The sequence below is a fragment of the Syngnathoides biaculeatus genome, chromosome 19 (assembly GCF_019802595.1).
Source record: "Syngnathoides biaculeatus isolate LvHL_M chromosome 19, ASM1980259v1, whole genome shotgun sequence".
In the NCBI taxonomy this organism is placed as follows: Eukaryota; Metazoa; Chordata; class Actinopteri; order Syngnathiformes; family Syngnathidae; genus Syngnathoides; species Syngnathoides biaculeatus.
In genome coordinates, this window is record NC_084658.1 from 10,332,133 (window position 1) to 10,359,317 (window position 27,185).

Below are 27,185 nucleotides of genomic sequence, written 5' to 3' on the forward strand. Positions count from 1 at the left end.
TGCGCAGCGTAGGCCGCAAGATGAGCTCGTCGCAAAAGTACTCCATCCAGCCCGAGGCAAGGGGGTCAAGTTGCGTCTTTGCAATAGGATCTCAATTATCTGGGCCATTTCATGCAGGTGACTTTTGACCTTTACTGGCTCTCGTCCAAAGAAGACCTGAGCTTTTCATATGATTGCTAGATTGCTTTGAACACGGACACTGATGATGTACCGCAATCCCCTGTCTGTTGTCTGGACTTGAGTGCTTTTCATTTCCACTCCTTCTCCAATCTTGGACACACCCACAATATGTAAGTTATGAATGAAGATGGCCTTATCAAAGAGGAATGACCTACTGACTTGGAGGTAGACTTTGCTATGATCTCCATGATGTCATTTCTAACAGTTGTGTGAAATTCATGGAAAACGGCGCTTTCCCAGAACTTTTGGAGACATTGAAATCCATGAGAAAGATAAATCACACTTTAAATTTTGAAAATCATTTTAAAATTCTTAATGACCATGAGCCCTATGATGTCCAAATGCAAAAGATTCACATACTAACTTTCTTTGGGCTTGTCCCATTAGGGGGTCACCACAGCGTGTCATTTCAGCTGAAGACTCACGTAAATAAAAAAATTGAAGCAAGCTATTTCCTAGGTAAGAGTGCCTAAGTGTGTGTGTCTGGACTCAAGGTACTTACAGTAAATTACAGACAGCAATAAATCGCACAGCCAGAAAAGCATACCAGTGTATTTCTTACCTTTTCTCTTAAAAAAAAATGACTGACAATGTCACTTTATTACATTTGGTCATTCAAACAGTGTGTAACAGTGGTGGAATACTGTATGTTACCATTCAAGGACAGTCAAAAAAAAAAAAAAATCATTCACACAGTGATAACAGAGCAAGCGATATTCAAATGCATAATCAGAATCGACTTTGCTCGACAATACTTTGCCCCTTGACTACTGTACCAGGTGAGACAAGCCATTTCTTTTTAGTTGTCTGGCTGTATCTTGAGCAGCAGGCTCCTTTCACGTTCATGGGCAATGGCAATAAATAAAATCAAATCAATAAATCAAATGGGAAATTAGAAACTTAATGTTCTATGTTAATCACTGCTTGATTCTGGTAATGAACCAACAATAAAAAAAAGAGAGGAAAAAGCAATACGTCTATTTTTATGCTCACCAAAGACGTAAATAGCAATATAAATGACCAAATATGAAGGAAGGGGTTATTATTTATGTGCTCAAGTAAGACCCTCTAATTATACTCAGACAGTATTGTGTGAGAAGGGCTCCATAATTCTCCCCATTATTATGTAGACCAGCTGCCGACAGCATGTCTGACACATATTTGCACTCCACATATCTGGATGCAACCAAAAAGTTAAACAAGCACAGCGTTTCTGACCATTAATACGCCTGATTTTTATTTTTTTTCCCCCAAGGAGATGCATATTTTACAGAGTTATAAATTTTTTCCCCGCAGCAAACAATGGAAATGGAAACGGTCGCCATTACAAAAACGTTATTAAACATGCAAGTCATTTTAAGTTGCATTTTTAAAATTCTAATCATCATGCAAGTGCAAAAATAGGTAAACCACTTTAATATAAAAATTACTATTCACGAAAAAGGTCGATATTTTTAGTTTTGCAGTGAAATTTCACAATGAGCCTATAATGCATTATAACATTTGCAGATGAACATGATTTGACCTTCTTTACCAGTTTGAGCAGTTTGTTTCGGTGATTTTTGCACAACTTATAGGTAATAGTTCATCTTAGATTTGTCCTGATAATTTTCCTCTGAATATGAATATCCTTAACATATTGTGACTAGTAGAACTATGATGATTGAATGATGAGGCAGATTTTTTTTTAGGCATTTACAATCACAAAAACTAAAGAATGAGAAACAAATAATGTACAAGGTTCGAAAATAAGTCATTTCAGCACCTAGCCAGCTTTGAGCTGATCTAAAGAAACATGGTAGAAATATTTGTTTTGTTCACATCACAACTTCTTCTGCTCTAAATGCTTCTTGTCTTTGGCTTTACTGTCACAAAACTGTGACAAAAAGTCATGCAAAAACAAAACAAACTCTATCAATTATACATGACAGTACGCTTTTTTTTTAAACTAAGTGGTGCACTCAAGATGTACTTTTTTCTAAATGGTACAAACTCATGGGGATTCTGTTTTGATTTTTATTTATCCTTTTCATCAGCTGGCCACATTTTTTTTCCATTAAAGTTTCAAAGTAGCCATGGTTGGAATGAGGCACAAAGAAATGAGTTTGGGGGAAAGTACGAAAAGAAGATAAAACATATGTGGTAGCTTGGAAAAAAAGAAATGTGACGCAGGAGTAATGTAGCAAAGGGCAAGTGGAAGATGAAAAAAATAAAGGACGATGATGGAAGAAGAACCACAAGTTGTCACCTTATCTCGCGCCGTGTATCGGGTTCCTGGTAAAAGATGCAGTGAGTGATAGAATGGGACTGGCTCAGTCAAGCAGGCCAATGAGCTGTTGGATTTAAGTAATTGAGGCCTCGGAGGGAAAGCGGACTCATAACTAGGAACCAAACCAACCTGGGCCGAGTATCAGGACTCACACATTAAGCAAATCATACTTAACTGCTCAAGGAGGCCTTTCACAACAGCACGTCCCAACACTTTTATTTATCACTAGCGCTTTTCATACGCTTTTCATACATAACAAAGTTCTACTTCTATTTAATGTTTGCTAAATTACTAAATAAAATGATCCCGCAAATCAGGGATATCCATGATTGTGTCGCTCAAGGGTGCTCAATATCGGTCATTCTATTGAGAGAGAGAGAGAGAGAGAGAGAGAGAGAGAGAGAGAGAGAGAGAGAGAGAGAGAGAGAGAGAGAGAGAGAGACTTAATGGTTGGGCCAAGTGGGGGGATGGAATGAACAGAATTGTGGGGTGGGGGGGAGGCCTTGAGGAGCGGGACCGTGACCGCATCTCATCTTAACGTTGCAATCAGCCTGTAATTGCTGCGATTAAATTGGTCTCTCTGCATATACCGAGGGATCGTGAGAGTGTGATAGCCTGTAGCACTATCATTGACATTGTGATAATTGTTTAATTGCAATGGGCCTGAGCTTCATGAAGACTTCACCTCATATCGGCCTTTTCCCTCCTCATTGCAGCACGAGATGGGTATTCTTCTTCTTTTCTTTTCTTTACTTCATTACCGTGGGCCTTGTCAAGTCTGGTTTTAAGAGTTGACTGTCTCTAGTGGGCCAGAGTCTCAAGGTAAAACAGTTGCTGCAGTTGAATGAAAAATAGATGCCTCTATGAATAAATGTATTGCAACTGGTGTCGAGATCAATGGGTGATGTCTTCAAGAGGTCATTTTGAGGTCAGCAAGCTCCACCCCTTTCATCATGAGACCACTGAAAGTACTCAGCCATGCTCTCATTAACACTAACTACATCTTATAACTCTTTGTGGATCACGGCAAAGTAGGCTGGTTCGGTGGGGGGGGGGGGAATGCAAACGATCAATGGCATCACATCTGTAATAGCACCTTTATTACCTCCTGCTGGCTTTGTTGATCTTTAAAAGTTGTCAAATTATCTGCTGTTTTATTGGGAAAGGTTATAATAGTTAAAACCACCCAAATCGAGCTAAGAACCTTTAAATATTGTTTATTTTCTATGCACATTGTATGCCCCGAGTCAAAATTGACCTGGGCCAAAAAATATTCTCACAGTAATTGTCTCCAAATTATGAACTCTCAATATCTATGAAGAGCTGACAACACCTGGATGATTAAATCCTAATCAATATTTCTGTGCAAATAGATTTTTGGACTACTTTCCACACTATAAGGCACACCTAAAAGCCTTTAATTTTGTCAAAAGTTGATATATGGATCATTATTGAGCTTTTAGTGCAACTCTACCTCATGGATGCATAACGTAAACCCAGCCTCTCCTGTAGCATCTATTCTATTGCCTTAAATGTGGAAAAAGTTTTAAAATAGGCCATTCATTCGAGGTGCGCCTTATAATGCGGTGCGCCTTATAGTGCGAAAAATACGGTACTCATTTTTGGATGAAAATACCTATTAACGTAGAATCTGACATTCTATTTTACTTGGGATGAACCTTCAAAGACCAACAGGTACAGTACATGTTTCTGATGACTGTTTCAAGCTCCCTCTTTAATATCGTTACCTTTGTCCCTGGAAAAATAAACAAGTTATCATGGACCATATCAAAGTTTCAAGATTTCCTCCACGTCCACCCAAATAGCAGTTTAAAATATTTGCGAGGTTTGTCCATTTTGGAGTATGCAACAACTGAGTCATGTGGCACGATCGAGCGTCAGTGACATTTTTTATAGTCTATCCCTCTTTCCAAGACATACACTGTTTGACTGTATATTACCTTGACAAATGCATTAAAATGTGATGACGGTTTGCAAGAAATGCAGAGAGGGGATATATCAAGTCCTGACAGTTTAGACTTTCCTTAAGGAAATGCGCTATTAAAGTCAAAGCATGAAGCGTAGTGTATATTATATTTGTTTTTGACAGTCAAATTTCCACAAAGAGGGACCGTGGAGTTATATATATTTTTTTTCATTGGATTATTTTCCACCGGTAGCCATGCTTGGCAGCACAGGAATGATTTAGAATGTGTTTGCCCCATGCTTCATTGTGCGTGCATTCCCTGGGCGTTTGACTGCAGACAGCGTGTGTACTGTGTTCTCCTCTGAGGTTTTTTTTTTTATTTTTTTTTTTTTTTATTATGCCCACTAAAATGCAAAATATCTCACGCACCTGCACCTCGTTTGTTCCTTGTGGTCCTGATTGTATCCATTGTTTTGTAATGGAAAACCGATGTGCGCAAATATGCTGAATAAACAAGGTGAGACATTTTCCGACTGATGTTTCGCTTCATTGCAGATGGTATCAGACACTCGTGTGTACTCATCGAATGATTGGAAGGAAGAAATATAGGGGGAAAAAGTCAATTGTTTATTTTGCAGGCCAAGGGAGCTAAGACTCAAGACTTCGGCACTGTTTCTTCTTTTTGTAGCTTTGGTCTTGAGATTCGAGATGTATCAGTATGTTCCTCTGATTTCTTTCCTGAAGCTCCTTTCTCCAAAATCAAAAAAATATTACTAGTTTCTTTGGACCTCTTATGTGACCTCATCTCTTTGAAGAAGTTTGCCAATAAAGGTATGTGACATGGAAATTATTACTTCAAAGCACAGTGGTGTACCACCCATCGTGAGATACGACCCAAAATTTGAGACATAAGCGGCCTTCAGATGCTCTTACGGGATGTTTCCAGGACATTCCTTTACATCCAGCCATCATCAGTGCACAGTGGTTTCCTTGAAGAAGAAGGACAATATTGGTTAATGGTGGTAATGCACCATTAAGCTGGGTTGCTGACTGCCAATAAACCCCGCCGAAGAAGAGAAGGGAAGGACAATACATTAGGTGCAGTCATGTTTTGTTCTCAGGTTTTCCATGTTGCCAGGTTATGTGGGGCTCAAAAGTCATAACAGTTTTTTTTAATGTAGTACAGAACTGCTGAGCTCATTTTTATGACAGCGTGTATGGGTAAACTCTCAAACAATGACATGTTTGTGAAAGTCTCCTATCTGCTGTGTTTTTGGACTGCATTTCAATGGATTGTGCACTTTTGTTATGACTGGTGGTTCTGCATTAATACTGGTTACATTTTCTTCAATAATATTCTTGGAAATAAGGACAAAAGCAGATGAGGGTGTAACGATTTTCCACATGGTCTCTGTTGGAAACTTCTGTCTCACATTCAACACGCTCTGGGATAATCGTGCAAATGCAACTTAACAACCAAGAATACTGTACGACTGTTCAAACAGGAGCCTCTTAAATATTTTAGCCTTCCTGTAGCTGTATTGAATTGCTCTGTGTGACTGAATATGTGTTTTAAGTGATCAGATACCCTTTAGTGTTGGTAACTATTTTGAAGAAAACATAATTTGGCATGTACCGTATTTTCCGCACTATAAGGCGCACCTAAAAGCCTTTAACTTTCTCAAAAGCCAACGGTGCGCCTTATATATGAATCAATATTGAGAATATAGTGCAGCTCCATCTAATGGATGCATAACATAACCCCAGCCTCTCTTCTACGTGCCTTGTAATGTGGTGCGCCTTATATATGAAAAAGTTCTGAAATAGGCCATTCATTGAAAGTGCGCCTTATAGTGCGGTAAACATAATGCATGACATTTTTCAGGTAACTACTACTCAGTTATATTTAAGCCCCACAGGAGCTTCTGTAGTTGCACACAATCCCTTTGTTTGCACTGGTTGGTTTCCAGATTTTTCTAATTGAGAAAATCTTTTTTTTACAAGGGATAAGGGACCATGATGAAAATCCGCCATACTAAAAAGTTAATACGAAATGCCCCAAGTTGCTGGCAAAGCACTACTTTTGTCTGAAATAAGCTTTTCATCAGTTTGACGTTGTTCCTTGGCGGCAAGATGCTGGCAAAGCAGTACTTTTATTATTATGCTTTAGCCTGAGCATGAAAAGAGTGACTAGGTGAATAGTGGAGGATGGGTTAGGTGAATTTACAAATGCTGAGCTGAGATTTATGCTGGGGCAGCACAGTGAAGCAACTAGATAGGGCGTTGGCCTCACATTTCTGACGACCGGGGTTCAAATCCCGCGCTTGGTTTGTGTGGAGTTTTGCGTGTTCTCCTCATGCCTCCGTGATTCACTCACAATCCCATTCACACCGTCAGACATGTACAGTACAATCACATGCTTAACCAACTCATACTCACACCCTGAAACCCCCCACCCCCCACCCCCCACTCCGTACTCCATCCTCACAAACAGCTCACACTGTTTCTTTCAAGCTACAGGTTGCACTGACTGAAAGTCACGACGGTTCACGCTTGTGCCGGGCTGTGATCTGCCGCAGGTGTTGCTTGTCTAAGAGGCTCCAAAAATAGAAAAGTGACATTAACCACAATTCGAAGCTGTTCATGAGCTGAGTGGTGAGGGACGACATCAGACGATAAAGGAATGGATGTGGAAAACTCCAAATGATCCAACTGAGAGCGTTTGTGCAGGCAGTTTAGTCATATTTGTTTATGATTGTTGTTTGTCCATAAATCAGCTGCTGCTTATATCTTACAGCTTCTTGTCAGGTCGCTAGTCAATATATTACCAAGGCTGGGTGCAGTAACTGATAATTAAAACACAGTTTTCACTTTGATAAATTGATACGTTGATATATGCCGTATTGGTTATTGATCATGATTATGAATGAAAAGGAGAGTAAAATATGCTCATGTGAGTCTAGGCTCAAGATGTGTGGGGATGTCTGCTTTTTAAAGTAATTTTTGAGGTTTCTGTGCAGGGAACTTGTCAGTGTGTGTTTTTGGTCACTGAATTTACTTGTGTTTTTACTGTATATTAAATGGAGAGACTTTAGTAATGTGTAATAAATGTCCAACAACCCATGTACACTGCTCCTGTTCACGAGACATTGGGACTAGGCACAACTGCCCACTCAAAATTGTTTGCAATTGCTTACAGATGCCACAGGATCGCATTAAAGCATTATTTGATTTTATTTTGTTTTGGATTAGACAAGGCTGTGGCCTGACTATTTGAAATTCCTCCCCTCGCAATGGCATAAAAAATTATCACTTTGTTTACATTGTAAGTGTACTTTCAGGGGGGATACTTGGTCCTTTTCCCCCCACTTTCCACAAAGTAGTCACGTGAAAGGAAGGAGATCTGAATGTGTGTGGTACTGGCAATGCATTGACCTCAGATTAACACTACAAATGTTAAAAAGTATGCTTGTACCTTTAGGGAGAAAATGTCATTCTGTGCCTTTATTCCTGAGGGTGTACATCAGGTAGTTGGTTACTCCTGCAATTATTATGGAAGTAAATTAGTGCCACCAGGATTCGAATTTGAAACGTAAAGTGATTACATTTTCAGTAGTTGCTACAATTCGCTGTCTGAAATTCAAGTGGCAGTTACGCTTTCTTCGTCACGTGATGTCACCTACTAAGAAAGTGTAACTGGATTGGCTGGCTGTTTGGTTCTGACCTGAATTAACCCTGCCTGGTGGCACAGACAGTGAATTTCACACAGCGAATTGTAGCCGGTTGAATTTCAGACAGGAAATTGTAGCAACTATTGAAATTTTGATCACTTTACGTTTCAAATTCAAATCCTGTTTTCTGTGGCATTTCAAATTCAAATCCTGGTGGCACAAATTTACATCCATACTTTGTTTTTTTTCTCATCCAAGTCCCCATCGGCTCCAGCAGACCGTGACCCTTGTGAGGATAAGCGGTTCAGAAAAGGGATGGATGGGGGCATCTAGTCATAGTCAAGTTTCACCAATAGATTCTAGCCGTCCAATCAAATCAAATTTTTCTCCCCAGGGACAAGGGTTCAGCTTCTTTTTTTTTTTTTTTGTGGTCGTTTCTTATGTATGTGTACATTCACGGAGATATGCACTGATGTGGCAGTGTACACATCACTCTCGGTCTAAAGCTTCACCTCAAGCTAAGCAGGGGAAAGGTGAGGGGTGGCTTTAGGGTCAGAGCAAAAAGACGAGCGTTAGGATGTGGATGTCTAGGATTTGTGTGAGTAAGCAGTCATCGGCGTGTATGGGACGTAACAGCTGCGGCAGCTGAGCTTCAGGCTCTTGTTTTCACATTCTGGTATCCATCAAACAGCCTATAAAACTACCAGTGGTGACAGACCGCAATAAAGAACTAGAAACAGTGACAGTTTACTATGTTTTAAAGTGTCTGCTTGGGATACGAGCACCCAGGAAACTGCAGATGTATGGAAAGGTATAATTTTTTTATGGGATGTGTGGCTTTCATATTTATGCGCTATCACTCGCAAACGGGGAAAACAGGTGCAAAAAAAATGTTCAGCAGATGTATCTCATAAATATCAAGGGACAATAAAAAATATTTAATTTTTCCAATTACTGTAACGCAGTGTACAAAGAACACATTTTTAAGTTTGTTGTATAATTTTGGCATGAATATTCACACCACAACGTAGTAAGAACAGACTTTGCATTTTAGAAAAGACAACGGCACTGTTCTTGCAAATGACGAGAGAGAAAATGATAAAATATTCGTTCTGGGTCAGTAGTTTAGCGAGAGAACACGGCCACTCTATATTGCAGATTTCCTGTTGATGTAGGTGTGTAACGTATTCGCCGTGATGAATGCTGGTGCGATGTACACGGCTGCACAAACTTGACTTTAAGACGACGATTCAGGTTGATCACACACACTCTTTGCTTTTCTCGACAGAAACACAGGGGAGATTTTGAGATGTTACGTAACCTCATCCAAACAAGTAGGGAGGGAGTGGGAGAGAGTCGGTGAGCACGGCAGCACAGCAAATTTATTATGTGGAACAATCAAAGAGGAAAAGTAGAAAAAGCTTCTGAGTAACATTCTTATTATTGAGGTTATGAGATTGAGAGTAAATGTATCAATTCTTGAATGCACACTCACTACAAGTAGGGTTAATTGCATTTGCTTGTTGTATTTGCATCATATGCAAATACCTCAAGTCATGCCTTCTACCTGTTCATTGACTGCGCTGTTATTTGATCATATACAACCTAAATATTTCCCATTCAAACAAGCTCATCTGTCCCCCAAACACACACACTCCTATTACAGGAGCCGTCAAAATGTCTTCCCTCCAAAATGCACAACATCTTACTGATCTACGATTTTGCTGTCCGGTTTAGGATTTTTGCCCACAAGTTCACCTGCGAGATGTGTGTGAATGTTTCGTGTTGCAACATCACTGACTGTCAACTTGCATCTGTTATGGTTCAGAGAGTTCAGCTGTATTTAAAAGCCTGTATAGGCTTCCCCTCTATTTTCTAAAGATCTATTTTTTATATATATACTGTGCTTGCTCTTTTTTTATATATACCGTGCTGTATATGACTAACAGTAAAAGCACACATTTAAGTGTAACTTTGGCAAATTGAAAGCTTGGCGTCTGCTCCTTGAATACCTGACATAGGCATTTGGACAGGAAAAAAAAAAAAAAGAGAGAGAAAAAGCCTTTCAAATACCCGAGTCCTTCATAAAACTACAAATAAAAGCCTGTATTCTTTGCAGTTGGCAATATCGATAGTTTCAGGAAAAATGCATTTGTTCTGATAATTTCACATTGCGCATGATTGACTATGCTTCATTAATCCACTGATGATTAAAAAAAAAAAAAAGTGAATGATAATGTGATAGTGTTAGTGTTCCATTGCAGCACTTCACCCATAGCAGGACTTTCCAAAGTGTATTTAGTTCACATAATAAGGTAAATGGTGTGCACTGTCTTTCTCTGCCAGGTGCTATGTTGGGTTTATTCAATGGCCTGTAGTTGATGATTAAAGCTGGAGACAAAAGAACATATCAAAGGGATAAAGATACTTGCTGGCAGGATGTATGAAGACCTTTTTAATGATCAAGTCTCTTTAAATCAGGGTGTGAAATTCATTTTTGTTGCGGGCTGTAATGACTAATAACAAATTGATGGACAACTACTTTTGGAGTCAAGAGTTCAAGGATAATGGGTTTGTTCCACTATTTTTCAAATGAATCAAAATTGTGTTGCGGAACAAACTATGCTTGCAAAATCTCAGCGTTGTCATTTATATATATGACAATTTAACAAGTTTTTAGCTGGAATCGTGGACGTCGACGCAGATGATTTTGCTTTTGAGGACCGCACAAAATGTGGCGGGCCAGATCTGGCCCCCGGGACTTGAGTTTGACATCATTGCTTGAAATAGTTTCTCAGTATGGATGATAATAAGTATCTCCTTTTCATAATCCTGCTTGGATAGTGAATGTTTTGTGACATTGATAAACAACTTCAAATGACCCTATTCGTGGGCAGCGTCCCATTTTTGGGACATCATGATTTTCACGCATTATATCCTTCAGTATATCAAAATATTTAAGTGTCTTAATCTGATTCTGATTCTGGTTTTCGGGACGATCTTCTAAGAAAACCCAAGTACCCTCTGCCGGGCAGCGTCCCATTTTTGGGACGAGATTATGAATTGGAATTGAAATGAATAAGAAGTGTTATTTCCTTGATTGTGGCCTGTTAGGAGACTTTTATCTCAATAAGGCAAAAAATTGCCACCCTGCCCATGAATGGGTTAAATTGTCCTGTATGAAGTTTGCATGTTCTCCCTCTGCTCTCTGCTTGCACGTTATGATTATTGAAGACTCTGATTTGCCTGTAGGTGTGACTGTGAGTCTGAACGCTTTGTCGACCACCATCCCTGGTAAATCCCCAGTCCAGGTGGCAAAAAAGTAGAGAAAAAAAAGATAGCAAAGCGTGTGATGAATCAGACTACAGGTGCATGTTACAAGTTTCACAAAAGTGAGGCTTCTCTTGAAATTTGTGGCCAACTTAATATGTCAGGCTTTCCGTGTGTCCAGCGCTGACATTTCATGTTAATTGGAGAGTGTGTGTGTGACATGAGCCATGTAGGTTGTTCTGCTGTGTTTGACTCCACAGTTTCACTCGGTGGTCTTTCGTCGGAGCATGTAGACTGTGTGACTATTGATCCGTGTCGTGTCTGGGATTAAAGGCTTTGGAGGACACCCCAGCGGTGTTCCCCAGCACAAACTGGAGAGTCACAGCAAGGCAGCACTGAACTGTGTCGTTTTGAACATTTTTAAGGCTTATTGTGACTTTGATCACAAGAGTTTTTGCCACACACCATTTGTAAAGTACAATGCCAAAGAAACGTGTTTTCGTTAGCTTTAATAAGAAGGTTCTGTGTTAAACTTCAAAATTCACGATGACCATTAGGAATAAGAATGGTCAGACATTATCACAACCCCCCCAAAAAAAACCCTATTAACTACTAGTAGTACTGCAGTTTTAATCTACTCTGTAAATTTAAGGTATTATCGCCGTCAGGAGCAAAAGTGAGAAATAAAGCATTTTATGTTCCTTTTAGTTGTTGGAAAAGACTAAGAGAACATCTGAACTTTATTTGGGCACAATGAGAGAGCCATTTTTAAGAACAAAGGCGATGTTCAGAGCTGTGGAAATTATAGAGGAATAAAGATGATGAGCCACACAATGAAGTTATGGGAAAGAGTAGTGGAGGGTAGATTCAGGATAGAAGTAAGTATCTGCGAGCAACAGGATGGTTTAATACCTAGAAAGAGTACCACGGAAAAATTATTTGCCTTGAGGATGCTCGCAGAAAAGTACAGAGAAGATCAGAAGGAGGTACATTGTGTCTTAGTAGACTTAAGGAAAACCTGTGACAGACTACCAAGAGAGGAACTGTGGTACTGCATGTGCAAGGCCGGTGTGATGGAGAAATAAGTTACAATAGTACAGTATATGTATGAGGGCGTTTGTGTTATAGACGGTGTAGTCACTGAAAGTGGTACTGGATCTTCACCAAGCCAAGCTGGCCACGTCATGGGCAGAGAGATTCAGTGTCGAATGGAAATCAACCTCGTGTAATAGTGGGGCGGAAGTGCAAAAGGTCTACAGATTCAAAAATGGACTTACTTGGTTGTATCATTTCATTCTCGGTGGGTGGGCTGCCATTACAATTATATTACAATTTTACTACAATTATTAGCAATTCTCATACAAACCAGTAAAGGTCTATTTTCCATAATATGCCCCCTTTTAAAGCAGGCGCAGACTTAATGACAACTCCAGAATCAAATCTATCATCACTAATTACTAAATTAACTGAGAAGAAAGATGGGGAGATAATGGGAGGGGACACTTATTTTTTTCTGTCTAATTAGTTTCTCGATTTTTGTGATGACTCATTGGCTAAATTGTTGATTGCAACAATGCAATATCTGCAGTACAAGTTTGCAGGAATATATTTCTGGTTTATATGGCTATATCTAATAACTGAATTCCGCTTTCTTAAAAGAGTTTCACTCGCACCCCTTTAAACAATTCACCTTGTTTTCGCCAAGGCAGTTGTCCACCTCAAGGTCCCCGCGGAGCCCTCTGTAAATACAACTCGTTGGCCTATTGTTTATTTAGGACGTTCGCTCAGGGAATCCCCCAACTGTATCACCATTACTTCTAATTTTCCACCAACTGGTTGCAAGATGAGGCATCCGCTGTGTCACATAAAACCGAAATACACAACCATGTGCGCTGCGTGGACTCTCAACGGGGGGCAATGCATTTACGATCCGACTTCCCGACGGGCACCCGCGAACGCACTGCACAGCATGTGGTTATTTGTCTTTATTAAGGATGAGGGGGCGAGCTGATGAATTGCCGTCAGGAATAGTTTGTGCTTGAACTTCTTCTAATCCTGAAAATTTAGAAAAATGTTCTGTGCTTCAACTTGTTTTGGGCATGTGTGTGTTTGTGCTACTTGGATTACTGTTGTATCACTTTTCAGAGGACAGCTGCCGCCCCATATCTGAGGCACAAGTGTTTGTCAAAGTCCAATATTAATAGTCTATATGACATTTACTCAGTGAGGAGCTCTACGCAGAAAGGGATACACGGATTTTTATGAATTTTCCCTTTGCTATTCTAGCGCTGTGCAACTCTCAGATCGACATATTTGATGTTCTGATGTGGCAAACCCAAACTGATGATGATACTCAATGCAGGCCACTCGCACACAGTGTGTGCGCTGGTGTGTTTTTGTGGGGCGGTGTCAAATTGTCACAATGTGTTGTGCTGCCCTGCCACCTAGCGGTGTTAATCGTTATTAGCTATATCCTGTTAAAATTGGAGTCATGCAAATTTGTATTGAGTGAATAAATATCCTTTCACTGGATATGACTCAAAGAAATGGTGAAAGACTGTAATATGCTGTGATAAATTGTATTCATTCAACATAATCATTGTTGTTTTTGCGAAGTTATATTTTGATTTTTCCTGACATTTTGTCAGCATGTTCCTTGTTCAAAATTATTTTTAACCTTTTTCAATACATGCATATCCGCTGTTCAAAATTTGGAATTGATGACAATGCATTCATGCAGGTTATGCTATAGAAATTAGGATTTAGTTTAAATTGTCCAATAAGATCCAACATATGAGTTATTTTCAGAAATGGGCAAACATTTGGCAAAGGCACATTTTATTTTTTCCAAAATATTTGTAAGACAACTGCCTTCAGGCTTTTGTCAAAAAGGAATAAACCAATATATTTACTTAGTTCTGGACAAACCACATGACATTTTCTGTTACCTACTTTGATTAGAGCAAAATCATCTTTGGTCATGTTTTTTTTTTTTTTTTTTTAATTTGGTGCTTGGCTTCTGTAATCTGATGACAATGTTAGGGGCTCTTGTGAATCACCATGATATATTTCATATTTTTTTATAGATATGCATCTTCTGTAATATCTTTTCATTAGTTTTTGACTGAGCTGGCACAGTGGCGTAGCTGAAAACCGTTGGCCTCACAGTTCTGAGGTCCCGGATTCAATCCCAGAGCCGCTTTTGTGGAGTTTGCATGTTTTCCCCGTGCCTGCGTGGGTTTTCTCCAGCCACTCCGGTTTCCTCCCACATCCCAAAAACCTGCAACATTAATTGGACACTCTAAATTGCCCCTCGGTGTGATTGTGAGTGTGGCTGTTTGTCTCCATGTGCCCTATGATTGGTTCGCAACCAGTTCAGGGTCTACCCTGCCTCTTGCCTGTTGACAGCTGGGATAGGCTCCAGCACTCTTGTGACCCTCGTGAGGATAAGGGGTTAAGAAAATGAATGAGTAGTTTTTGACTGACACATTTGAGCAATATGGTGCGGTTGTCAAATCAGTGTGAGTATTTTTGGATTGAAGGTTGGGACTAAAGGATTCATTCACTCCGTTCTCTCCTTTTTGATGCTTAAGAATGATGTGTCACAGGATTGAATTTCTATCTCTTTGTTCCCTTTTCTCCCACAGTGTGTGAACGTGTTTTATTTTTGTGGTGAAATTGAGTCATGCCATCTTCACAATAACCGCCAGACAAAAGGCCTTGTCCTGTGCTATATTTATCCCAAGACAATGTCCACGTGTCGCTTCACACCCTACATCCATTGTTGTAGGTCTTGTCACTAAAGATTGGTTAACACTCGTTTTTATTTGTCGATGTGGAGTTTTTTGTTTGGTTAATGATCCTCTATTTTTCATATACAAAATAGTATTAAATTACAGAACTGTGATTCCGATTTCATTGATCCCCTTTCCAATATAGATTTTCATTCATTATCTTATCCATGGGGTTTACCGTCATTAATCTACATCCAGACTTGGTACTTTGACTGTGATTAGAATGCTATAGATGGCAGTAATAGTGTTCCACCGTTCTGTTTAATTATGTTTCCAAAGTGACGTTTAATAATGTATTTCTCCATGTGACCATATGCTCAGGAAATAGCATTGGTAGTAAAATGACCTGCCTTGAATATTATTGCCAATTCCTTTGTCTTGTCTACTTACGATCCAACCACCAAAACAGAACAGATGGTCAGGTTTGAAGGTTTGCGATACCGTTGGCCTTATAATTGAGGGTGCGTCGTCGTATGATCACCAGATCAGTGGACCTCCATTAAAAGTTTGCCCTCTGCACTTTTTTTCCAAAAAAAAAAAAAGTGTTTGATAATCTCCTCTGGTTTTTGTAAATCAGCCTCACTGAATCAGATTACCATCTGGTACACACGGTATTGGAATATATCCAAGGGGATCATTGAGATGAAATGGCATTTGCCCTCTGAACCTCAAAGCCGACTTCGTGTCCAGTGCTCTCGGGGAAAAAAAATAAAAATAAAGTAGGGGAGGCAGTTGGGCTAAACGGGCATGCTGTGTTTTAAATACAGGAGAACCTCTCAGGTCCAACACGGTCCACTTCATGATGTTTGTCGAACATTTTTTACATGTTAAAAAAATATTTAGAAAATACTTCCCAAAGAAAACCATGTGAAATGGACAATCTTTATTAATAGAATGGATGATTTTAAACGACTTAAATCACATATTGTCCAAAAAAGTTAACTATTGATCAAAGTCAAATGTATATAAGGACAACTCACTTCAAGTGGAAAAATAATTTTACATTAAACTTGACTGTAATCCCCTCAAAGGTTCCCTTAACATAACTTGGTACAATTGAGTAAAATATGTGAATGAAAAATAATGAAACTTTTCTGACACGTGTTATAATGTGACCTTGAGTACATACTCAAGGTCCATGAACTTGCATGCTTTTACGTGACGCATGACTAGTGTGGAATTTTAATGAAACCCTAAGGAAGCTTGAAAAAAAGTTATTAAACTTTATTTTAGACGGTTTGTTCAGTAATGCGCTGATAAAATCTCAGTCCCCCAATGGACTGGCAGATACGGAGCCAGGAAAATGTTTAATATTTTTATACACTGCCACTTCACTCCAGGCTTTTCCAGATGCCTTGTGCAGTAACACCTTCAGCTATTAAAAAGCGACCAAATACAACATTCCAGCTGTTAATGAAACCAGCCCGGCATGAATCGAGATGACCCAGAAGCTCATGAATGAATGTGAGCCTCTGCAAATACCAACACGTGAGCACATTCTCTGGTTGTGCACACAAACTCATGTACACGCACATGCTTGCTCTGAGATAGAGCCAGATGGTGTAATCCTTTCGTTTTCTCCGTGTTTCATATTTCCCCCCTCCTTTGTGGGGATTATGCCGCCGTCCAATCAGATTTCGGCCAGTTCCCCGAGCTATGATGCGATATGAATGACTGACAGGCTGCGTCTTCCTTTCATCGGCTGTTAAGTTTCATATTGACAGAATCGCTTTTTGTGGAGTTGCCCGCTTAGCCTCACTCACCAGGTAAGAAACGTGACACATGAGAGGCAGATATGCATAAGATATTTCTTTTAGAGACGGGCTGTGCTTGCTCACAATAAATTCAGATATTATACTGTAAAATGTTTGTACGCAGCAAGAGAGAACCGGTTAGCGTGCCTCTTAGTTGAGAGCGTCGATGTGGAAGTCTTGGCTCAGGGCTCTCGTCCCGAAAGATGTTTTATCTGACGATTGTGTGCTTTAGTGTAAATGTGATTCCCTGCAATTGACTCGCGACCCTTCCAGTGTGTGTACTGCACTCTTTCGCCCAAATGATAAAACTCCATCCTGGTCACCCACAACATTGCTGTCAAACCACAATGTTTTCAGTCTAAATCAAATATAAAGAAATCGGCGTCACAACTGTTGTGTGTTATACATGTTGCTAATTTCCTGGGATTTAATTTTAAGGTTGTCAGGTCTTAACTTCAAAGCCAGGTACTGTATTTTGGCAGTGAGGAAAATGTCAAAACCAAGGACTTCTTCAGTATCTGTTTTTCAGACTGTTTGCCAGTCCCCACCACTTATTGCTCTGTCCAATCCAATTTCATTAGAACTTGTATATAATTGTCCTCATATGGAAGGGTGTGTCACACCATTTCATAATGCAAACAACAACAAACATAAAACATGCTCTTTGTTGCTTGAAGCGGTTATAGATGAAAGACAATTATGCGTAAACCTCATTGGCTTCATTATTTTGGCACAAGTTACACTAATGCTGCGGTACAGAGAGCCAGATTTTTAAAGTCATGCAATTTTTACTTGATAAAATGCGTTGGATCTGGATCAAAGCTTGCGCTGATTGCAATTGTTAAAGTGAGCGTGATTATGCGTGTCGCCCGTGCAGGCCAGTGCTTCCTGTGTATGGTGGACGTGGTGCCTGTGAAGAACGAAGATGGCATGGTGATCATGTTCATCCTCAACTTCGAGGTCATGACTGAGGAGTCGCTGCAAGACGGCAAACAGGAGCTCAACCACCGCCTTCCCACCTGGCTCGTCACTGGTAAACAATTTACTTGACTCTGTAAAATGCTGAGAGGCGGATCAGAAATACACATTTTTATTGACTGTCAACTATAGCCTCACATTTGTGGTTTACTCTATTGGAATTGCATTACTTTATAGATTTCGCTTCTCTCTGTCTGCGTATTCTTTATCACTTTTATTTATTTTTTTACTTTTTTGCTTTTAACAGCAGCACTTCTAAGGTCTAACACCATTCCGGGTTACTCACTTATTGATTGAGGTGAATGTTCTAACCTTTACATCTCAATTATTGATCTTCTAATGCCTGGAGTTGTTAAGGCTGCTCTTTTTAGTGCCGTTACAAAAAAAAATAAAAATGAAAAAATCTACAAAATGCAAAGAAAAAGCAAAATACAGATACAGAATTAATCCTTTAATCCTCGCTGAACTGGGCTTCTGAGGTTTGGTGTTTTACAACGATAAGCTATCTGTTTAGCTTGCTGGAATGCTGTTCAACTATTCCTAAAAGGGAAAATCTCAATCCCCCCCCCAAAAAAAAAAAAATAAAATAAAAAATCGACTTTCTGTGGGAACCAAACTCTCAACTTGACATCCATAAATCTGTTGTCAGTGTTTGCTTTCTCGACTGTTTTGGTACCACAATGAAGGGTGCACCTAAGTCATTTATATTTGTACCTTTCCCATTTGCTGACACTGGGAATGGCGTAAGCCGTGTATCACAAGCAACTGGAGCAAACTGTTCTGCTCTTTGGAAACGCCATCAGTGTAATCCCCTTAGATCAGTGTTCCATTCATCCACATATACAACAGGTGGCCTGATATTTGCAAAATAATGATTTATTTGTGTCCTGCATTTTTTTTTTTGTCCTATAAAATGTGATGATGTTTATTCTAAGCTGTCTCTGAACTCAATGTTCTACAGAGATACCCTGAGGTAGCTGTAGCTCAATGTTAATATCTTTTAATAAAGTCATGTCCCGAACTTTGCAGTTAAATTGTAATCAATGTCACTGTCCCAAATTCCTCCGTCAAAGCCTTTTACGGCTCAACGTGATCCCCTTCACAATCTCCCCTCCATCACACTGTGCCTTCTCCTTCATCAGGTCGTCCAAGAGGTTTCAAGTTGCGCCTTCCCCTGCTGCGCTCCCTCTCCAACAGTAAAGTCTCTCTGAACGACGCCGAATCCGGTCTGATTCCGATTGCGACCCCTCTGCCGCCGCACCCGGTCAGCCACTGTCACGAGTCCCTCGGCTTTGGGGAGTTCCTGCCCCTTCCCCCATTACCGTCAGATCACACAGAGAAAATCAGTGAGAGCAGGTACATCTCAAAGATTTGTTTGCATGATGACATGAGAAGGGTGCACAGGGGTCACATTTATTTGAATAGTGTTTCGCTGCAATGGAATAGGGGCCGAGCCTGCCAATAGCATTAATTTGCGATTAATTTACACCCCTCAAAAGGTTTAACAGTTGCTATTGTAATACACAAGATTATAGAGAACTACTTTACGAGAAAATCCTACACTTATTTCAACATAGTTCATTGGCATCAATGTTACAAGATGGACCTTAAAGATCAAGTGTCATGAAATGGATGATTTTTATTATGTTAATAACGAAAAGACGGCAGCCGGTATGGACCCATGCGTTTTTTTTTTTCACCACAAAACACGATTTTGACGTTTATGGCTTTTTGTAACTCCCGCCATGGAAATCCTCTCACGGGATTTGTTTTTGACTAGAAGCAGAAAGTGACGTCGGAGGCAGTAGCACGCTCAAGCTCATTAGTTTTACCTTCGGGAAGATAGCTCGTTGTTCCTTCGTGTTAGCCAAAATCCCAGCTTGTTGCATTACTGGATATTGCTCGAACACTCTGTAGGATGGATTTGCATTTCATAAGTTTCCAAGAGACCCGGTTCATTGTGAAAAATGGATTGGACGGGTCCAAACGACGAGAGCTTCGTGGGTTCCAAATGACACGTAGGTGTGTGTACAGCTACTAAACAAAAAATAATAGTTTGGAGGGGACCACGTAATCCATCTCTCATAATGTAACAAAAGATCCGCGTACTTATGACGGGTGCTAAATGTGTCGATGTGCGCGTTGGACAGTTTCCGCGTCGGGGCTCACCGACGAGCACCGCTTTGGCCGTGCTATCTGGGAGTCTGTTGTTAGAAGTAATCTGTATATCATCTAAATATGGCTCAAAACAATAGGGTAATATTGCCCCGGACACTTCAATCGATTGTGAGATGTTCTCTTCTTCGAAAAAAGCTTCCGTGTCTGAAGGGGCGTGTCCCACAATAGGGGCCACAGCATGTTTTCAGTGGTGAATGTCCGGGGTGACGTCACGGACAGTAAATGCAGCCAATATGGCGACCACTTGGATGACACTTCTGCAACTTTGAGCATGGATGACGCGCTCTCCGCTCATATTTATTTTTTCGTATGGACATCGAAGTGAATAATGTATGAATTTTTAATTTCAATATCTATTTCAGAATGTTTATAGGGATGACACTTGACCTTTAAGCAATACTTTTAGACCATGTTTGGCCCTGAACATGAAAGAGTGAGTTGGTTATATATTTTCCAGGAAATAACTGGCGATAGGTTCAAAGAGTTTGCAAATAGGTAAATCAGCAAAAAGCATATCACACATAGATGAACAATATAATGAATAATAGTCATAACGATAATATAATAATGTATTACAAAATAGATAAATATGCATCAATAAAGGGACAATCTTTGCCATAAAAAACATTATGCATATGTGTGATGTTGTGTATGATGTGGTTATGTGTGAAAATGTGTATATTCCTACAGAAATAAAGGCGAGGTCATTGACATCAAAAGCAGTGATGGGCCCATCATGTTATGACATCACCTGAGAAGAGACTGTCCAGTCACAATTGCTTTGTCATTACTATAATCTCCACCCGGGGGTGCGGGTGTCAGTTTTTAGCACATATTTACATTTTGGGGCATGGCCCTAAAATATAGCATGTTGTATATTCTTTATGGAACTTAGTGTGTGATTCACATCAGCAGGATCTCTGAGTAACCAAATCCAATTTCCGAGCGCGTTGTCATTTCCAATTCAGTATCAGCATCATAATTAAACATTTTGTTTCTCTGTTTTAAAGGTCACCGCTACAAGATTGGACAGAAGACCACAGGGAAGACCACCACACTTTACTGGACTCAGTGTCTCCTGTTCCCCCTCATCCACCTCACCACCTAACCCACCTGGTGGGACCCCTGACCCAGTCGTCCCCTTGCGTAGCACCCCACCATCGCCTCAGCCTTAACCAGGACGCCTGCGGCTCTAACTGTTCGCTATCGCGCAGCCGCTCGCGGGAGAGCTTCCACAGCATGAGGCGTGCGTCCTCTGTCGACGAGATTGAGGCCATGAGGCCGGACTGGGACCGGAAAAACCGGAGAGCGAGTGTCCGACTGGGAAGCACTGGTGCGATAGAGAGGGTGTTGCAAAACTATTTAAATGTTTATTTGTCACATATGTTGCGATTTTTAACCTCATTTTATACCCTGCATGTTTCCAGGGGCAGTGAACAGTAAGTCCAACATACTGAACTCCACGTCAGACTCTGACCTCATGCGGTACCGTACCATCTCCAAAATTCCTCAGATCACCCTGAACTTTGTGGATTTCAAACCCGACCCGCTCATCGCCCTGCCCACAGGGGAGATGGACATCATTGCGCCTTGTAAACTCATCGACCGTACGCACAATGTGACGGAGAAAGTCACGCAGGTGAGGGCTGAGTTTCTCTCTACTGTGGCATAGACGGGCATTACCGAGGTGGTCTTTGGGTCACTTGTTATGGGCTGCCTTGCTTTGCGTTGCATTTGAAGAAGCTCCTCACTTTATCTTGCAATATTATTTTTGTGATGAAATGGGTTTCAGACTGTCTGGGATTATGGCTGGTTGCAGTATGTGGTGGTGATCACATTTGGGGAAAAAGTTACATTTGAAGCTCAGGCTTTAGGTGTTTTTTTTTTTTTTTTTTTGTGCAACATGATGGATAAAGAAAGAATAAGAAGGATTTTGAACAAATCAGTGTGCTTTAATATGTGCTGGTTGCTACAGACATATTTTGCTTTTACAAGTCCCAAGTTGGCAGCATCAGAGTCACGGAATAGTTATGACGTCATCGAGGGCCATCACATTGGCCTGTGATGATGAATTTGAAGTCGGATTGGTTGAAGATGTTTAAATTCCATGGGCCAGCAATTTTAATTCTGAAGTCGCTGGGCAGATTAGATACAAATGGCAGCACAAAGGTCTTTGACTACCAGTGTATGACTGCAGTGGGGTGGAGGGAAGAAGATACTCAATAATATCACTTGTGCTATTGTTTTGCCGCTGATAACCATTGGCTGTTCTGGTTTATTTTTCAATATATCCAATTGAATTAGTTTCCCTTCATTTTGCTTTCCAGCCTTATAACCTGGAAGGAACTCATATAAGAGCAAGATCAATAAAGTGAAAGTGAAGCACTCTGTTAGGACAGTAGCCTGGAGAGGGTTACTAATGGAAGGGGAATGATTTGATCCGATTTTGCTCCCCCCCCCCCCTCTCCTGCTCTCAACAGACAATAATCCAGAGTTGGTGATGCAACCCAATAATGTAATCGTAGTACAGTATGTGAGTTGCAGATGGCAAGGTCAAAACGCATCGCCAAGTTGCTTTGCATGTGTGTGCAGCCCAGGAATGAATGCGATTTAATCCATACAGTAGTTATCTTTCAGCACCAGCTGTGTCGCCAAATGTTATTTCTAGACAGAACAGGAAGTTTTAAACTGCATATTATGATTAGAATGTATTTTTGCTTTTTTTTCCCCTTGTATTAAATGTTAATGAGCAATTTAAATTATCACTAATCAGAAAGAACACCTCAAGATCACAATGTTTAGCATATATGAAATCAGATCAAATTTTAGACTACAATTTTTAACCCTCATACGCACTGGAATATGTACCATTATGTCAGAAATAGTACCTGGCTTGTGACGTCCAGCTGTAATGTCCAATCAGGCCTGAAGATGGCAGCATCTCATTGAGCGGTGGGATGTCAGGCCTTGGCAAAACCCTAAGAGCTACAAAATGTTGATGATCCAAGCAAACATTGAATAATTTCGATGCCCCATAAAACTCTAAAAGGAAGACTGACCCCTTTTTCCATTTTCATGTTTTGTATTGATTTGTATTTATTGACTGTGTTGCTTCCCATCACAAGTACATAACCAGAAAAGTAAAATACAATGGAAGCAGTAAGGCACAAATGTCAAACTAAAGGCCCGCCACCTGATTTTATGTGAGTCACAAAGGCAAATTATGTGTGTCAAATTCCATAATTCTTGTTAAAATTTGGACAAAAAAATTCTAATTGTCATATCATGAATTAAAACTGAGATATTGGAAGCATTTTTGTGCTGATTATATGTGCTATGAACGGGTGAAGTATTATAAAGGCATTTAAAAATCACAAGAATTGAATGATTAATTCTTCATCTTCATTAAGTCCTAAAATGAATAGTTCTCTCTCCAATGACCCATGAGAATGATACATTATTCACCTCGGTGACAAATGATGGATGGTTCCATTGTTTGAAGGGAATCATGGGAAATTCACTTTGCGTTGTTCAGCAATGTCAGGAAATACATACATCAAACTACTCAAGGAGCAGTCAACATTTTCTATGGTGAACCCTATAAGACAACATCAAATATACAGTACAGCCCAAGTACTCTTGCAACACTGATCTCATCCAATATTCCTAACAAAAACTGTATTTTTTTTAAGAAGGTGGACTTAGTTGTAGTGTGTACAAGTAGGCTTTTTTTTGTGTATATATAATATAGTTGCAATGAACTGTGGAATGTTTATGACAACCAATGTACCAATGTTTGGTCACGAGTAGTACTTCTGATCCTGATAGAACATGAACTCTTTGCACGCTCACATGACAAATGAGAATCATGTAGTAATAGTGTTTCAGATATGGTAGAAACCCAATTGGGGCACAGAACAGGCATATTAAGTTGGTAATTATTTCTATTCCGGTTATTTGGATGAGGAAGATTGGTTTGGCATTGACTCTAGAAGACTAATTTATAGTGTAAGGGGTCGCTCCTCTGTGGCTCGGAGTTGAAATTCTTATGAATTCTCCTCCTACAGTGAATATGAACCAAACGGACTTTAAAATTGTGGTTTTTGTTTCAATGTTACAACAGCACTTTGCACCTTCCTGGCTGATGCAAATGTATTACTCCAATTGAAATGTTTTTGAAGGGGTTTTGCCGAAAGCAGAAAGCACATCTACTGTATCTTTGAGGAACTATTTATTCAGAGGAAGCGGCTGCAGAGCCTGGCACCCTCATCACAGTGTGTTCCCATTTAAATTCACAAGCCAACTGTAACTGAAAAAACTGCAGCACACTTCTTTTGAGCATGTCAACCAGCACCAAAAAAAAAAAAAAAAACCCTCCAAAGATGGAATCTGCGACACACTTTTCTTTCAGCGGTGCCACGTGTTTTTGTTTTAAGGCTGGACTCAACATTAGACTCGTTACGGTGAGCCGTTGCACCTCCGGCAGCGTCTCGGCAAAGCACTATGTTTGTGAAGTAGGGCAGAAATTAATGAAAACGTGGGCTTTTCATCTCCTCATTGAAAACCGCTCTCAGTCTACCTGGAGGAAAATGACTTCATTTATTCTGTTTAGAGCTGTGCATCAGACAGACAAGACTGTGGGTTGGCTTGATTTCACCCCCGAGTTACCACTACCCCTTTATACATGCATGCATTGTGCGGAATAAAGAAGGCACGCTTTTCATAATAGGCATCATATTACGAGCAGGCTGCTATGTTACGTACTTGAATGCCCTTGTCCCCTTTAACTATTTTTTTTTTCCCCCCTCGGTTGGAGTGCTTTTTCCCCCACATGTCACTATTATAATATTTAGCTAACAAAATCCTTACATACTCTGACACCAGTGCCTCGTTCTCTCAGTTAAATGGGCTGGAATGGAGTCTAGGAGCATGTGACACAGTCAACCTGCAGGACTGTAATTTAGCTGCCCGCTCTGCGGCTTCGCTTCGATACCTCAGACTGATTGAGTGTTTTCCTCATGTGAGTTCAATGACCCAGAAAGTAAAAAAAAAAAAAAGGCATCTTGTCAGTGTCTGGATGCTTTGCATATAGCCACCATATATACTCTTTATGAAGTAAATACACATGGGTAAACTATGCGCTTTCACCGTTCTTCTATGTAACTCACAGCCGAACTGGTTTGCTTGCTCCGATGATACGAACTGTTATTCCAATTGATGGTGGATGAAATTATAACCATTACTGCTTTAAACTTGAAAAAAAAGCTGCAAGCACAATACCAGTGCAATACTCTTTTTGCAGCATTTGTGCAGCAAGTCTTTGACTAGCACATTTATGTCCATACATCCATCAAACATCTAAGTATCTCCACTGTTTTTTTTTGTTTTGTTTTGTTTTTTTCTTAAATGGATTATGGGCATATGACTCAGTAAAACGATGGGTCAGAGAAAGGTATGGGTTAGAGTGGAGAGTCTTCATTGTAACTCAGCACCGGTTTTTCGAATGTGGGAGGTAGTTAGAGGAAACTTAACTCTACAGAGAAATTACAGCCCGATTCTGCCTCCACTCTGAGGCAGACACGGAGGTTCCAGGCTATCATTAATAATTCACTCCCAACAGCATATTCGCGAGAGGAGCATCTTCACTACAAGATGCGCTACCAGAGGAGCCTTCAAGATGGAATAATCAATCCAGTAAAACAAACTGGCTGTTACTCCAATATCTCCTTCGACACTTTCCTGGACATGGAAATATTATGCGTAATCTTGACTAAACTGAAACAAACAAGATACTCTGCGTCTACCCTAGCACGTTTAAAGTCTGGGTACAAATTGGTCGACAGGAAACTGTGGTCACATGCAAACGGGACTTGAAAAAAGGAAACGAAATTGTCGCTGATGTGGAACATTGACCGAAACAACTTTTGCCAACAGTCTCTCGTGTTCAACTCAAGCAACTAATCTATATCTAACTACCGGTAATCTGTTTCCCTTTCTGCCTCCCTCAAACAGCATTAGGCAGCCATTGATTTTGCCATTTGTAACGCTCTACATATTGTAACTTTAGTTGTTCGAAAGCAAATTTGGACTTGGTCTGTGAAAGAACACGATGACACTGTTTCACAGGGCAATCACAATTGATTTGAGATGAAATGGAAAATGTGTGTAGGGTATTACTTCTAAATTAGGAATGCTGTGGCTTTGCTTCAAGGTTGCATGGATTTAGATATGCATTTGAAACTTTTAAGAGTTACCGCTAACTGACCAAAACAAAGGCTCATTCCAAGTATTACAGTTCCACTTGTTTTGTAGGTACTGTCGTATGGGTGTTTCAATCTAAGGACAAAGTTTTCAAATAAAATAAATTTAAAAATGCTCAAGAGTTTAAAAAAATGTATGAAAACAGTAATGCTAACAACTAATAGGATTTTGTCCGCTGATGTCGCTTTTAACATCCTGTCACAAACGCAAAACACGCCCGCATATTTACAGTTCACATTTGCCTATTCATTGATTCTCATGGAGAACTTATCCTCAGTTATTAACTTATGTAATATACAGGTAGAAATATCCCTCTGCCGTCGTCTGGTGGGTTCTTGTTGCAAAGCAACTATGTTGATCTGAGGAAAGGAGCTTCTTTTAGTCAGGCCAAAGTCTTACATGATAAATAAATGGTGCGATTGGCTGCTATTTTGTGGCATCAAGATCTGATTGCAAACCTTTTTTGGTGGGCGTCAATTACTCTTGGGTTTTCATTATTCGTAGCATGGCTCGGTCACACAAGGCCATCAAGCCCGTCAGCAATCATTCACCGTTCTGTCCATTTTTGCTCACTTTCCTCTTCCCATTTCTATAGCTGATATTCTTTGTTCTTTTTTTTTTTTTTTTTTTGGTAAAACTACACCTGTTATCACTGAGCACTCCCCCATTTTCCCCCTTCTCCACGTCCCTCTGCACTGTTGCACTGTATGACCCATTTCCTTTGCCCCGGCTCCATTAATCATGGGAGTCCTCATCATAACAGGTAATTGAATCAGAGAGGGAGTAGAGCTTGATGAAAACACAACCATTGATTAGTTTGTGATTTCTGTTGATTTCATGTAAATGTACTGGATTTTAGGATGGTTTTACACTGCAAATCCAAATGCCCAATTCTACTTTAAT

At 40.1% G+C, this 27,185-nt stretch overlaps 1 protein-coding gene across 2 annotated transcripts in view; it reads left to right on the forward strand.

Moving 5' to 3' along the window:
• kcnh2b (potassium voltage-gated channel, subfamily H (eag-related), member 2b) overlaps positions 1–27,185 on the forward strand; it is a 152,903-nt gene that overhangs the window by 64,359 nt on the left and 61,359 nt on the right. Inside the window, exons 1-5 of one of the 2 annotated variants that reach the window (XM_061805022.1) lie at positions 16,787–16,877; positions 17,743–17,898; positions 18,986–19,199; positions 21,032–21,354; positions 21,449–21,660. In XM_061805022.1, the coding sequence (XP_061661006.1) occupies positions 17,760–17,898; positions 18,986–19,199; positions 21,032–21,354; positions 21,449–21,660 (888 nt within the window). In that variant the 5' untranslated portion in view covers positions 16,787–16,877; positions 17,743–17,759. Of the gene's footprint in view, positions 1–16,786; positions 16,878–17,742; positions 17,899–18,985; positions 19,200–21,031; positions 21,355–21,448; positions 21,661–27,185 lie in introns of those variants that run through there. The other variant, XM_061805020.1, reaches the window with a different exon arrangement.